Raw genomic sequence first — 16,011 nt, 5'->3', positions numbered from 1 at the left:
TAGCTATTTTTGCTTTTTTTTCAGAATACCACTAGATTTAATGTAGTGGTGTTTGTTTAAAAGTCAAGCAAGCTCAGGCGTCACGATTTACAGTCATTTAGTTCTTATGCATTATGCATCTGATCTCGCTGTTACACTTGTTCTCTTCTATCAACAGGGGCAGCGGAGTCTCTCAAGCCTGCGTAATTACCTCTCCAGTGCTATTCTGGCCCTGTTGAGTTCTAATCATTCTCAAGCCTACTTAAAACCGCATCCTATCGCAAGAACTCATGAATTCATAATATCTGACAAAGTTTACTGCAGACGTTCTGCATTCGATCAGTAACCATTTCATTACATTCATAATACATAAAGTAAACAAAAGAAATGCTTAATAAGGCTAGCATCGCTAATATAACTCATTCTCAGTGATGTCATTAAGACATAATTTTTTCGACTTGATCCAAGTAACCACGTAGCCCAGCTATCACCCAGATGCCAGCTTGTAGCAGGTGAACGGAGGTGTCAGTGAATGATCAATGCACCGTGGTTGTGCTCTGTATGACACAGCCAATCCATCATGCCACAAAAGACCCTGTTGCTAACAGACCTTTACCGGCTGAAGCTGTGGTCACGCTTGTCTGGCGGAGAGTACATAAGTCAGTTGATATGCCTGCATCAGTGGTCAGAGCTCAGTGATGTGAAGGCAGGGTGGTCTCAGTGTCACTGATCCAGTATTGTGACATTATATTGACATTAAAAGACAGGTAGTAAAAGGTTACTTAAAGGTTTTTTATAGTGTCCACTGCTTTACATATGCACTACAGACTAGTCGTCAAAAAGAAACTTTCAAGAGATTATAACAGATATAATTATAGCCTCAACTAAAATCTTTAATTGCATGAAGCCCAAAACATTTTATTTCTAGTAAAATGGCCTGTACATTTTTTTAGATTTACCCCTTTGTAGTATATGTGTTAAACATATGTGACCCTGGAGGACAAAACCAGACCTTTGGTTCAATTTCCCGAAATTTAGATTTTACATCACCCGAAAGCTGAATAAACACACTTTCTTTTGATGTTTGGTTCAAATAAATCTGATTATTGAGAACGTTGCCTTCAAAGTTTTTAATCAGAGGCACTGTAGCAGGCCATCCACTTACAAAAATAAAGATTTTATATATTTAGGGTAGGAAATTTACAAAATATCTTCATGGAACATGCACAACATCCTAGTCATTTTTGGCATAAAAGAAAAATCAATAATTCTTACCCACACAATATAGTATTTTACCTAAAATATTCCTGTGATACATAAGACTGGTTTTGTGATCCAAGGTCACATATCATCTATTAAGGACAGGAAGACTGCAGAAAATACACAAACACCGTCAAGCCCAGACCTCTTTATTAGGAGCATTCTAATGAATTCAACATGAAGATTCACAAGATCCTGTTCAGATGACACAATGATCACCGGCCTAAAGTCAAACAATGATTTAGAAATTTAAATCAAAGGTATTACATCACAGTCACAGCACTACAACAGGCGATGGCTTCACAACCACGCCCAACACAAAGCCTACACATGCTCGTTACAATGGGAGAGCTGGTTTTAACAAGACATAAGTGGTGAATACAGAAAGATGTCCAGAGAGTAGCAGGTGTCTTCATTAGTTTATCAGCTGTTCATTACAACTCTCTCTGACAAGCTGGAGTAAATGTACCTTTGGTGTGATTCAGTTTACAAAGGTTTGAGGTTTGCTTACTACACATCAAAATATTTTAATTAAAAATATTAAGGCATTCACAAGTCAGGGATGTTAAAGCTCACATCAGCTTAAACACTGCTTGTTTTCAGAATAAAAAATTGATTTATTTGCTAACATTTCCAATTTGACACATTCGGTGAACCTTGAAAAATCATAAAACAATAGCACATTCCTTTACCCAGCAATACTAAAAATGATGCATTCTAGCGCTGACACAATACATTGCTATTCATGCCCTGCTGGAAAACATTACATTTAATATTTACATCCAAAATGTTTTGCTTCCTTTTTAATTCTTTCTACAATCGAAGCGTAAAATATATACTGTAGCTTAGGACAGTTACCATAAAAACCTCAAGGATGGGTCATGGGGCACTTTCGAGGAAGAAGAAACATGAAATCATACAAACCTCTCGATTCGAAAATAGAATGTAACTCTTAAACTATCTGACATCAAACACACATGTGTGGAATAATATGGCTTTGGAATGTCACTGTATTCAAGTAAAATTTTGTTCTTTTCAAGTCTATGTAGCTATTATCAAAGCAATCAAACCAAAATGGAAATGTCGAAGTTCATCTTTCTTTTTCAAGTGCCTTTGATATAAAATACATAAATATACAGACCACAATCAAGGTATGTCTCACATGTTTTAAGGCTTATGTTTGCGCCGTTTGGCTCGAGTTTCTCTTCCAGTCTGTGGTTGTGAGTTGGTATTTAAGGACAGGTTTTGAGCACTGAGGGAATGCAGGGCCTGAACCCGCTGTAGACGTTTACTGAGCTCAGCCCCACAATCCCGCACCAGCGCTGCTGTCCTTCCACTCTCCCAGCCCAGCGCCTCCACCATCACCGCTCCTTGCCTCACCACCATCTGTATCAACAAACATTAATAAAATCATTCATTTAGTTTCGACGACTGATGAAAATACAAAATGAGTACATGACTGACTATATTGCAATATGTTTGGCTCCTGTAACTACATTCAAGGCTCTAAGAAGAGAGAGTGCCCCCTGCTGATAAATGTCTGTAAACTCATTTTTTATTTTCCCAAAACGTCAATATTTACATATAATCAGGAATATATTTTTCGAACATGATACAACAAAACCGTAAAAGCAGATCTTGTAACACTGTTACATACCTGTAGCTCTTCATTGGAGAGTCTGGTCTCAGGGTGCTTTTTCTCCTTCAAAACCGTAAGCATTCTGGAGCTGAATGCTGCTGTGTTCTCCACCTGCACCCCATCTGTTTCATCTAGTTTAGCACCTGCAGAAATGACATATTACTTTAACCTCTCTAAAGATAACAGTCCTGGATTCACTGGAAAGATTAGGGCTGTCACAACAAGACATAAGCTATTGATCATCTAACCTGCAACTCCATTTTCCCAATACGGATCAAATGAACTTGCTTGAACTGGTACAATATTACTATTGAACAGCTTAGTGGCGCCATCTAGTGACAGCATAGTCAATCCTGGATTGTTTTCCATTTACTACATACACCCTTTTTACAGTAAATACAGTAGTATGTAAATACAGCATGCCAATTTTATTCATGCATAGAATAACTAGATGATCTTTAGACTACATTTGTCAACGTGTATAATACAACATACTGGTCTCCGGTGGGTCTTGCATGCTTTCTTGTTCAATAGCTTTAAGATAAAGCTGCAGTAATTCTTTGGACTGTCTCTCCTCCTCTCTACGGTCCACAATTGTCTGCAGGGTTTCCTGTAGGATGCGGGATTTCGGCTGTGAAAATCCCAGTGCTGTTGCCAGATCTGAGCAAGGCACGTCAATCAAACTCTGTAACGTGCATGTATGAAGCATTATCAATAAAACAAACTGCGTTCTTTATATTCTGGCATAACCATTATGATAACAATAAAAAAGAAAAACCTGTAAATCTGCCTCAGACATGAGGATAAGGTTGCCCAGGTTCTGCTTTAAACGACTTGCAGCACTGTGCCAGGATTCGGTCCCATCAACGTTGTCTTGCCCATCTACCTCCACATTGACAGACTCTCTCTCAGGCTGCCCTGTCCCTCCATCAACTAAAGAAAACAAATCTGTTTAGATATGTAGTAGTGATGCTCAATGTGTAAGAACATTCCAGAATAGGTGGCATCTAACCATGAAAGGCAGGTGTCCATGTTTGCCTGTAATTCAATAGCATTAATTTGGTATCAGCCGGCAGACACAAAAAGTAATCTTCATCTTCAACGAAGGTCCCATCATCTTCTAGCACCACTGAAACAGATGCATCGGGACTGAAGCCCAGAGCATCACCACCTGCAAATGACACAAAGAGAACGTTCCCTTTTACCCAACTTTTATCTAAAGCATGCTGTTGCAACCATATGTAGGTATGTGGCATTATTGTAAACCTACCTCTTATTTTAAGCTGAGCGAGAGAAGTCACCGCCACCCCGTAAAACTTCTGCCGCGTGAGGTTACACACTTTATATGCTTTTAATTCTGTCATTGTGGTATTTCACAAGTTCATAATGCACGTGCTCAAATTCCCACTGTTTATTTGGGGATTTGACTCTTGCGCCTACAAGCTCCTAACTCAGTGTGACCAGGATTTGAAAGGAAACACTTTTCGGCTTCCGTGTTATGATACGCAGTCTTGCGCAGATCAGTCGATCTATGACGTCAAATTATCGCGATAGCAATTTGAACGTTCTGTTTTCGCATGGGCTTGTTTGACTTTTTTATTGCTTCAAACAAAATGTATAATACAAATACAATAACATAGTACAAAGAATACCAATTTTTTGTATATTACATTACATATAAATGTTCATCGTAAATTCATATCAAAATCGAGACATTTCAGTATAACATAAAACTCAAATAAAAAATAAATACAAATTAATAAACAGAAAAAAATAGAAGAAAGAAACGAGGATTATAACCAAACCAGCTTTTAAACAGATGTTGCAGAGTCAATTAAACATAGTATTACTTTTCCTTGAGTAGTACGTTCAATATTGTGAGAGTTTTAATTCCTTTCTTACTTTTATTCATTTTACAAAGGGTTTCTTTAAAACATTTAAGTTCACTACAAAAAACATTAATATTAGGGCTAGAGCCTGTAACCTTACATTTGTGTATGTCATTTTTTCCAAGCAAACTCACATTTTTAATAGCATTGTCTATTTCAATAGAACCAGTGTCTGAGTATAAACATAGGACCCTTTCTTCTTTAATGTCAATCAATTTATTAAAAAAATTAAAAATCAAAAGGGAAATCTCTGTCCAAAATGATCTTGTAATTTTACATCTAAAGAACAAATGGATAAATGATTCATCTTCATGCTTGTTCGACTTGGAGCTACGACGCAAGATCCGACAGTCGCGGATGACATCTAAGTACCGCGAGAGCTATTCGAAAAACCTTAAAAAGTTTGCTTTCGAATCAATCTCGCGGTATTTTGTTGTCATCCGCGTGCCGGATCTCGCGGCGCCGCATCAAGTCGAACAAGCTCTCGCGGTAACGTTACTTCAACGTCATAATCTCATCGGGGGTCCCAACTCCTGAGCGGAACAAAGTCCAACCTTCCAAGTTGACCTGTTTAGACCGAAGCAATCGAACATGATAACATCGTAAACGTGATAGCAATAGCACATTAGCTTATTCGTTAGCATCTATAAGAAGATGGCATCCTCGGACCAATCTGACCAGCAAAACCAGGTAGTTAATACATTCTTACAGATAAGAACTCCCGTTTAGCTTGTTCGCCTATGAACTTGTATAATAAATGCATGACGAGCGACACTTCAGTTGGCCATCTTCTAATATGTCTGCACTGTGATGTTTGGAGAAGTTTTAGCTGCTTTGCTAGCGCCTTTCTGTGACAGATGTGGGTGACAGGTGCGGGCCAAATAACAACACAAACACTTTTGAAAACACATGCTGCTGCTGTTGAATGTGTCAGACTTTATGGAAACAATATGAAGCACCTTGCAGATTGACATCTGCTGCTATGTTTTGTCAGGGCATTGACCCTGCCAACATGCTTGAGTTAGAAGCAAGATTATTATTATGATGTTAGATTTTGATTCCTTTGCACGTGCTCTTATTAAAGAATGATGCAAATGTTCAGTTAATACATGTATACGTACATTACTATGTTAATAATTAACTTAATGTGATTGTGTTAAATTAATATATACCTAATGGGCCTATATGAGATGTGGCTTGACATTGACAGTATTGTATTTTTACTGTTTAATATTTATATGGAAATATAGGTCTGTTTATATTTGCTGTTTTACTAATAAGATGGCGTGGAATTTGTAAAATGACTGTAGTGTTTTTCTCTTTAAAACGAAGATAAACGTCTTTCTAGTTACAATCGTTTCTAGAATACCTTTGGACACATGTAGGAACCCTGTAGTGAGAGTGAATGTTGATATGGCCACCATCACAGAGGCTGTGGTTTACCAGTTCTTCATTAAAGATCTATTTTAGTAGAACAGTTTTTAGGTCCACTCCTTAGGGAGTGATTCAGGGTCAATTAATTTTTCAAGGGTTCTTTTTGTGGAGACTTACTAGCCCTAATAAATATACTTCAAGACACAGACTATAGCTTAGTGATCATATGCACGGTATTGACGGTAATACATTTACAGATTGGGTGTTAAATCTTATCACACTATTGTAAAGTCTTAAATATTTTGAAAGTGTAGCTTTCAAAATTGGCATGAAAATTAAGAAATGTACAGTCACTTAATCTGAGGTTTATTAGTGGTTGATTTTTTCCAAGGTATCATCTGTCATTTGGTGAACATGGCGAGTGGGGTGACTGGTCTGTTGCCTTAAAGTGATAGTTCAGCCAAAAATAAATGCTGTCATCATTTACTCTCCCTCTTGTCATTTCAAACCTGCATGCCTTTATTTCTGTTGCTGAACACTAAAGAAGATATTTTGAAATATGTTGCTAACTGGACCATTTACTCTATTGTCTCAATACAATAGAATTGAATGGGGTCCAGTACTGTTCGGTTATCGACTTTCTTCAAAATATCTTCTATTGTATTCTGCGGAAGAAAATATAGTCATGAAGGTTTGAAATGACAGACGGGTGAGAAAATGATGACAAAATGTCCATTTTTGAATGACCACTCACTTTAGTGGGCCCTTGAGATAAACATAGATCGGAGCCTGCATGCTTTATTTGCTCTCTTATAAATATTGTTATGTGATTATTTATTTGTTGGGATGATTCATAATAAAGGATGCATCTAGGATTGTTTATGAGAAGCTAAAGAATAATGTGAAATGTTTATTTGGAAGGTGTATGTTGTAATTGTTGCCACTAGATGGAGCTGTAACACAAGGTTGCTGTTTTCTTTCAGAATGGCGGCCCAGTTAGAGAAGATGCTGGTCCAGTTAGAGAAGATGCTGCTCCAGTTAGAGAAGATGCTGCTCCGAGAGAAACGCTGGTAAGTTTTGCTATATTATTATACAGTATAATATGCAACAATACGTTTAAAATCTAAGTTGATGACCTATATTTAATGGCATTGTAAAATATCTGATAAACACAGACCTGCAATTTTCCTTGCAGATTATGAAGTAAATTGCCTGCAGGTATAAAGTAAATTAAATAAAGTATATTATTTAGTGGTAAAATGTATTCATCTTATTGTTATTAAAGGGACAGTTCACCCCAAAATAAAAAAACCTGTCATCATTTACTCACCCTCGATTTGTTCCAAATCTGTATACAATTCTTTCTTCTGATGAACACAGAGAAAGATCACCAAAACACTAAACAGTTCTTGGCCATCATTGACTTCCATAGTAGACAAATTACAATGGCATTCAAAAGTGTTCCAGAACAGGTTGCTTTCCTACATTCTTTAAAATGTCTGGATCTGTTCCACCTATGTGGAATGATCTGCCTGCTGCTACAAGATCTGCAGATTCTGTAGCCTTTTTTAAGAAATGTCTAAAAACACAGTTCTTCCGTCAACATCTGACTGATCTGTTCTAACTCTATTTTCTTCTCTACTCTAAAAAAAAATAAAAAATGAATGAATGGTTCTGTATACTGTGTTGGGTTATATGAGACCAGCCCTCTTTTATTTGATTGCACTTATGCTTTTGTTGTACTTATGCTGTCCCAATTGCTTCTATTGCCTACCCCACCTGTAAGTCGCTTTGGATAAAAGCGTCTGCTAAATGACTAAATGTAAATGTAAAGTATCACTTTTTGTGTTTAACAGAACAAAGAAATTTATAAAGCAATTTTTCCTACTATGGTAGTCAATGGTGGCCAAGAACTGTGACAAGCATCCTTCAAAATATCTTTCTCTCTGTTCATCAGAGCAAAGAAATGTAAACCGATTTGAAACAACTTGAGGATGAGTAAATAAAGACAGAATTTTCATTTTCGTTCATTTAATGCTAATGTTAGCTCGTATACAAAACTAATATTTGTATTAATATAAAATGCATTAGTAATTTCTGAGATTAACGTTTGCATTATCACATTTTGTAGCAGTATTCATTATTTGTTCCTGTGCTAATGCATTAACTAATGTTAACAAATACAGATTTAGTGTAACATTTACTTACTTTCTGCAAAATGACTACTGCTACTTTTTTATAACCAATAAATTTGTTATAATATGTATATTACTGTCTGAGCTCTGGTGTGATGTCAAGTATAGCAAACAGCTTTTGTGACTAGACTATACACTGTGTGCAAATGATGTGCACACATCCCCAAAACTTTGCTTCTTTTCATCTTAACTGCCCATTCTTACTTTAAAAACAGGAAGTTTTTAGATTATCTATTGCACATCCACTATCATTTGACAGATAGGCTCTGTGTTTATCATTTTTGTGTGATCTGATTTTCCGCTATGAATGATATCTAGCCAAGCTCAAAGCACTGTCCTTAACAGGGGGCAAAATGATGATTATTAAGGCTTCTCTTCTTTCTAACTGTTTGACAAGTCCTCTTTTTTTCCTTTGCTTTTCTCTTTTTGATGAGCTGCTCTTTCTCAGTTAAGTGGATTATTACAGCTCTGGATAATTCATGTCACAAGGCATTATTTGGATGGGGTGAATAATTGAAATCTATGTCTGAAAGGATTTGATGTGGATGAGCGGAAGGGGAATAGTGGCAGGGCTGGAGGGAGGCTCTGGGCTCGAGCGCTGAGGTGTCAGGCCGGGGACACCAGTCACGTTAACAGGTTCTGACTCACCTCGCCGGATGGGCGGCCTTCGCTCCTCGGTGGCAAGCGGCCCTGGCTGGAGTCTGAGCCAGAGCAGGTTTGGACCTACGCTGCACTCTGGCCTGTCACTCAAACCCAGCACCAGTCACATTCAGGGTTGAACGCTCGACTCCAGCGGCTGTCCTTCCTGCCCTGTCGCTCTCCCACTTCATTTTATCTTAATGAATCCGGCCCCCCACGCATTTTCTTTACTTTTCTATTCTATTATTCCTGTTCCCCTTTTCTTTTTACACTTTCACCATAATAAGCAAATCTACCTTCTGGCTCATAAAAAGCATGTAACCTCATATTCACGATTGCAAGAATTTAAAATCACATCTAAATTGGTTGTCTTCTATTCTTGATATTAAGGAAAGGGGGCATATAACCCTCAATGTCGTTTTTGGTTACGCTTCTGTGAGCCCCCCACCAGACTCTTAGAGAATCAGCGCTGGTTTCACTCGCAGTAAAATCCATGTTGTTTGCCTTTCACTCATCTGCGGTGGGCTTTTACCCTCAAAGGTGAGTGAAAGGTTAAATATATTTCCCTCCAGTGGTGTTTTGCGGTACCCTCCTGAGCTCTACTGCCAATAACTGTAACGCTCAGTGCGTTGGCATGGTAACCGCAAGCACCGCGGGATGCACTCCCAGCCTCGCACTTGCCCGCTGGGGCTCCACCGTGCGCCCCAAATATCACTGGCCTCCTGCGGAAAGGGAGAGGGATGCAGGAGCAGGGGGAGGAGGTGGAAGGAGGGGGAGCTAGGGAGGGAAAAAAAGAAAGTTGTCAGAAGAACATCCCGGTCTCGCTGCAACTTCAAAAGCTCCCCGTCCCCAGGATATTAAGCAACTGTGATGAAAAATTTAGCAAGCGTTAAATAAGGCGCTTTGAAGTGATCTGTTTTGGCTCGGCAGTCTCTGAATTTCCGGAAACCCCTCTGCTATCCCCTCCACGTTGGGAAAGAAGAACCAACATACCCAAAGCCTAGAAATTGGGGGCGGCTTGGCGAGATGCCAACATTGACATTGGCCATTGGGTTGACTTACAGTGGTTTTCTGTAGTACAGTATTATTATATTTTTGCACGTCACACCTCACTGTCATTCCCTTGCCCTCTAGGCATGGCAGACATCTGTTGTTCAAATTTAGTTAAGATGCCAGCTTGCAGGACCTTGTGTAGAATAATACAGATGAAGAAATATTGTGTACTCATCAGGCACAGACAGCCACGAGACCCCTTATATTAATGTGAGGTTTGATCCATGGGCCACTGAAGACATTTTGGGACAGCATTTCACTTTTGTTTCAATTCTGCAGTTCTTGATTGCAAAACCTGAAAGTTAATTATTCAGGGAATGAGAGGTGGTTAGCCGGTAATAACCCAAAAGACTAACTCTGCGCTCACTTTTTAAACTGTGCTGCAATTTAATTTGCCTGGGGATCCATCTTCTGACTTTTCTCTTTTTTCCTCCCTTTGCTCATTACTTTAATTGTAATTGTAATCCTTTATTGGAGCTGTCTGCAGTAAAGGAGAGTTATGGTTGGCGTGGGGTCGCGGGCCATGGAAATTTTTCATGATTGTTGAGGATGATGGTCACTAGGTGGCGTTGAGCTGGCCAATGAGGGGTCTCTCGCTCATGAGAGATTGCCTTGTGGATTTGCCCGGATTGATTCGAGCTGAACATTTGAGTTCTGTTTCACTTCGGCTGCATGTCCAAAGTCTGTGGACATGAATGCAACAGCATACGGTGACATTACACAGGGAGTTTTGTTTTTCTAACATTGTATCAGTCCAGCAAGACAACTAAGAGTTTATTTACCGACTCTGAAAAAATGTAAAAGGATAGTAACGCTACATGATAAAGCATTTCAGGGCTCTACAGTGCGACATATATATATTGTAGTGTAGCATGTTTTTTAGTACAGTTTGGCGGGTGCATTAAACAGAGCCGCCTGTTTGTGTGAAGTCCGTTTGTTGTTGTGCTTGTAAACACCCAAAAAACAAAATCAAAGCCTCTAAAACAGCCAAAGACTGGGTCCTTTAACTATTTTAAAATTGCACATAAGTTGAGATGTATTCTATATTTATCGATCATGTAGGTATGTTAAACATTTAAAATTGTAAATAATGCACGAAATGTAAATTAATATTAGAGTTTTTAATTTTCTGTTATGTCACCTCACGTACCAGCGGGGTCTTTTCCAGTACCACAGTTTGAGAACCACTGATATAGAGCCTTATGATCTGCACGATGTGGGAAAACATGGAACGAATCACATAAGCTGAATTCTACTACGTTTTTAAAATATGTAATATGTTTATTCTGCTTGTCTATGAGTGAATGAGTGGCACACTTTAACATGTAACACGTGTGATATGCCTGTATCTTATTACACATTAACTTCATCAACAAAGTTGTTCTTAGTTTATTTTATGAGCTTTTCACTGTTTATGTGAAGCTACTGTCAAACACTTTAATGCAAGTGGCTTCGCGACGACCCGCCAATATAAAATATAAAAGATTTACGCGATATTTTGTGAAAACAGCGATTAACCGTGCAGCCTTAAGAGATAGTTGACCAAAAAAAAAATCTGTCACCATTTACCGAAAAACTGTGGTACCAATTGACTTGCATTGGTTTTGTGTCCATATGATAGAAGTGAATACATGGAAGTTTAGTTTGTGTTGTTGGATGTGCCACTGTCACGTCCCGAGTCGTTTGAGCCTGTGGTTAATGATTCAGGAAGGGTCTGTGGTTTTATTGTTGCTATGTTGCACTTTTCCGCCCCCACCAACCCTGTCCCAGTCGTCTTGGAGGCGATCTGTGTGAATTTTCTCTGTCACGTCCAAGGGCAAGCGGCACAGGGTCAGCTAATTGCTTTTATAATTATGATTTCACGTCAGATTTATCGTGCATGCTTGAAGTCTGCGGATCAGAGCTTCGCAAAATTTGTTTACAGCTCCCAATTCAGCTCATTCTCTTGTTTTAAACAGTATTTTTATACGGGTTTGCAAAATTTGCTTCATAAACCTTTCCTGGACTCGCCTTTTGGTCACAGTGTATGTAATGCCAGTAACATGTATACGATAAGGTGTGAGTTTGTTAACTGCCGTAAATTATGTAGTGTACGGGGAAACGGATCACAGTTGATCCGTGATCCATACGGATCGTGCTCTACGGATCGGAACGCATGTGACCCGCGAATTGAATGTAAGTTGATGGGCTATTCACACGTTATGCCTTAAAGCCAATGTGGCTGCTGTTCACAAAAAGTTTCAATATTTTTATCTTCAACTGCACCTGCCGCAAAAAGCCGTGCCCCTGGAAGTTGCAGGATTTTGGATGCACGATCACCGCTCCTTCTACGAAGCTGCCTGCGTCTTGCTGTTTACCACATGTGTCCCCTTGAAAATGAACTGAACAAACGCGACTGTCGCGAACCATGTAAATCCACCATAAATCCACCATGACGATTAGAATGACTCGCAAATGAATGACTCTTTTGCCGATTCATTTAAACAATTGAAATGATTCATTCAAAGTTTATTGATCCACAAATTACGCAGGTTTAATGACCTTTTCTCATTTAGTAAGACCAAGATCAGTTCAGTAGGCTCTTGTGGCTAAAAATGTCAAAAGCTTCAATTTGATTTTAAACAACTTTTCTATTGGTTGAATTAATAAAATGTCTTCAAAAGTTTTTTATATAACTTTATATAAATTTTAAATTAACTCTTAATAAGTTGTTTGTAAAGTGTTTAAGTTTACGCCACCTAAAGGTACGGTAAACCTACACGTGCATCAAGTGTGTGTGCACAAGATCGCCGCGTACGTGCATTATGTATTGTGTTCTCGTCCTGTAGTTCTGGCAGTCCCTTCCCTATAGCCAACCAATCCCCCCGTTTGCCTTCATTGGTTTGCCTGTTTTCTGAAATAATCGCACAGCTCTATCTGTCTTTTATAAATTTGATCAAACTTAATACTCTTCGGAGATACAAAGTATGCAGTGCTACTCTTTAGGTACTCAAGATTAATATGAGATTGAGAGAAACTGTGTGTGTTACAGGGTCCTCCACTTTAAAATACAGTACATCTGTTACACTAAATAAAGTTTTCAATAAAAAATTATGAATTGAGAATTTGTAGGACTTTTTTAGTAAGAAGTTATGCAGAATTGTAATGTTTATTTTTATGCATAAGATTTCTTAGTATAATTTTTGTTTAAATCCTTAAATTCTGGATTTAAAGTAGATTTACATCTTGTGTTTTTAGGTTAAAGCATGTTTTATACTTTGACAAGGAATTGGCATGACAGTTTCGAAATGACAACAAATACAAACGTTACTGCGTATGCGCATATTCGTGGACTGCCCTTAACTTCCAATACACACTGACAAACAATATAGTGCCTGTAGATTATTTCAGAAAAACAAGCAAAAGAAACTGAGAAGAACCGATACTTGGCAAAACTTGTCTCTCCAATATTTTAAATTTAAACTGTGATACGAAGCTCAACCGCTAGATGTCACTATACCTAACGGTTTCTTTAAATGCGACCAATCTACAGGACCCATTCACCAAATTGTTTATTTAATAAAATGTAGCATTTAAAATTAACCAAATTCAGTTAATCATTTATTTAATACAATTAATATATAACAAAATAGTAATAAGAACTATAATGAATTAAATTTAAATTGTTTACTAATATAAAATATACTGCCTCTAAAGTAAACAGTCTAATAGGTAGTCTTATTTTCTTTTCATGTAATTCACTTGTGTTTAATGTCTCTTAGTCCTAAAAAGCCTGTAGCAGAGACATTTGTATCTCGGTCGTATCTGACAGGCTCCTGCTATGTATAGCGTTTGGTTTGTTTGTGGCCCTCTGGGAAGGTTCATTAGATTTGTCAGGTGAGTCAATCACAACACTAAAGATCTACTCTGAACTCTGAGTCACCAAGATCTCCTGTTATTTCTAATACATTCTGTCCTCAGTCACAAGCCTTCGGGTTATTTCATGTTGGCATGTATAAGCTGATAATTAAAGTTTGTCTTTTAACCACAGAATCTGTTTGTTGGGAAACCGTTGATATGTGGCTTGTTTTTACATCTAAAATCTGTGAAAATGTCATTGTTTTTGTTGAAGCTTAGATTTTCCTAGCAAAACACCACTTGCCTTTTTGGCTTTAATTTATGGTCTGTCAAAATGACAGAGATTGTCTTGAATTTAGGAAATTGAGGGTTGTTGCCTGGCAAAGAGATCCAGTTAAACCCTCATTTACGATGTGCGTCTGTGTGTGAAATGCATATTTATCCCGTTCTGGTTCTTTTCTGTCTGTCAAGATTCGTTTTGTGTATAGTTTAACAGGACGCTGTCCTCCTTTCTTATTACTCGGTGACCTGATGAGATTGCCTGGGAAGTTTATTTTCAGAATTTTCCCTTCTGATGTCCACATGCCAACCGCTTTGAGCAGTTTCCAACTAAAATCTTTGATTACCCAGAAATCAATAAAACATCATTTATACTTGCCCCATAATTAGCAGAATATGTAATCTTGGCGAGTATATTAATGCTGAGAGAATGATTTGCACAGATCTGTAATTTCTAGTTTTGCTGAACCCTGCTGAACTGTGTCATTATATGTTTGCCCGACACGATGATGGAAATATGACAGGATTTTAATTATAGCGTGGCCGTGTTTTTAAAGAGCATGGAAGCGGATCTGTGACACACAGTTTGGGTTGTGCTTTGTAATTACTTCTGTTTGATGTGAAGGTTCTCAGCTTTATTTGTACGTGTGTCGAGCGGACATATCTGCGTGCGAGAGGGAGAAAAATATAGTATGTGATGGAGATGCGCCATATGACTGACGATCGGGTTGAATCAGCGACTGCCTTCCCCCGTCAGTTTTCCAAACACGCACATGCGGTCCCTCTTAGCCTCCAATGTCACTTTCAAGGCATAATTACTCCAACTTGTGTTGATTAGTCTAAGAAGCAATTATGCCGGTTTTCCGCTGCAAATGAGGAGACATGATGGCCCCTGATTGACAGGAAACATCTCTGCTTTAATAAGTAAATGACTATGGTAATGCAGGTACAGAGAGCCTTTGATATGTCAGCATATTTCTTGTTGCAGGCACTGCTGTCCATTTGATTTTAATGAACAGGAGTGGGATTGAAGCCCTGTGTTTTTAACTCTCGGGGTCTGTCAGGAGGGAGGACAGCATGCAGGACCAAACATTTACAAGCGCCTTACACCGAGAGCGCTTCTTCTGATTTCTGAAACATTTGATCAAATGAAGGGAGAAAAAGAAAGTCTCCTCGGTACAGTGCGAAAGCCACATTTTCCTAATTGTATCGCTTTGAAGAGCTCGATTATGTTTGGAAGTCTGGAAATCAGAGAATTTTTTTGTGTAATTGACACATTGGGACTGTTCTTTATCTGCCTGCGCAGTAAGTTATTAGCTGTTAATTCATCTGCCAACTCCCCTGCAGCGCCCGTTATTTGTTTAAATGGAGCGATTCCCATGGTGCATTTGTAACTACACTGCTGAAATGCTCCTCTCTATAATTATTTAACATTACACGCTGACTTATAGTGGTTATCGGTGCCGGAATATTAACATGGGAAGAGGCAAGACTGTTTAATCACGACTGAGACTTTGGGCCAGAGTTGTGTTAAGGACTACAGAGCTTACTGTGATCTGTTTATGAATACTACAGCAAACGTAGCTGTAATTTTCCCCGCACAATATTTGCGTTTTAACTTTAGTCTGATATAAAGTTCACATATACGATGCACTTACTTGTAGGTTTGTAGATGACTCTATGATGTGTGCACCAGGTTTGGTCTGATCTTTCGATGCAGTGAATGCAACGAGACATCCTGTATACATGACAGTAAAGAACTGTTTTTGTCTATGCTTTTAAATGTATTTTCACTCCAAATGTTTATACTCTATTACACCACTCCACTTTACGGTACACTGCTCTTTGCTTTGCTACGCTCTATTCC

At 38.4% G+C, this 16,011-nt stretch overlaps 2 protein-coding genes across 3 annotated transcripts in view; one reads left to right on the top strand and one right to left on the bottom strand.

Annotated features, from left to right (window-relative positions):
* Positions 1-1,372: 1,372 nt before the first annotated feature.
* On the bottom strand, positions 1,373-4,368 carry dffa (DNA fragmentation factor, alpha polypeptide). Its single transcript, XM_056733404.1, has 6 exons — positions 4,149-4,368; positions 3,891-4,049; positions 3,657-3,811; positions 3,374-3,563; positions 2,897-3,021; positions 1,373-2,625 (listed from the first exon to the last, which is right to left on the bottom strand). The coding sequence occupies exons 1-6, from the start codon at positions 4,240-4,242 to the stop codon at positions 2,407-2,409; spliced, it is 942 nt and encodes a 313-aa protein (XP_056589382.1). The 5' UTR covers positions 4,243-4,368; the 3' UTR covers positions 1,373-2,406.
* Positions 4,369-5,263: 895 nt separating this feature from the next.
* pex14 (peroxisomal biogenesis factor 14) overlaps positions 5,264-16,011 on the top strand; it is a 54,228-nt gene continuing 43,480 nt past the window's right edge. For both annotated transcript variants that reach the window (XM_056733811.1, XM_056733810.1), the window contains exons 1-2: positions 5,264-5,457; positions 7,125-7,211. In XM_056733811.1, coding sequence (XP_056589789.1) covers positions 5,422-5,457; positions 7,125-7,211 — 123 coding nt within the window. In that variant the 5' untranslated portion in view covers positions 5,264-5,421. The remainder of the gene's footprint in view (positions 5,458-7,124; positions 7,212-16,011) is intronic.

This window comes from Triplophysa dalaica, chromosome 20, assembly GCF_015846415.1.
Source record: "Triplophysa dalaica isolate WHDGS20190420 chromosome 20, ASM1584641v1, whole genome shotgun sequence".
In the NCBI taxonomy this organism is placed as follows: domain Eukaryota; kingdom Metazoa; phylum Chordata; class Actinopteri; order Cypriniformes; family Nemacheilidae; genus Triplophysa; species Triplophysa dalaica.
Note: the sequence above shows the minus strand (reverse complement) of the source record. Positions and strands in the feature narration are given on the sequence as shown.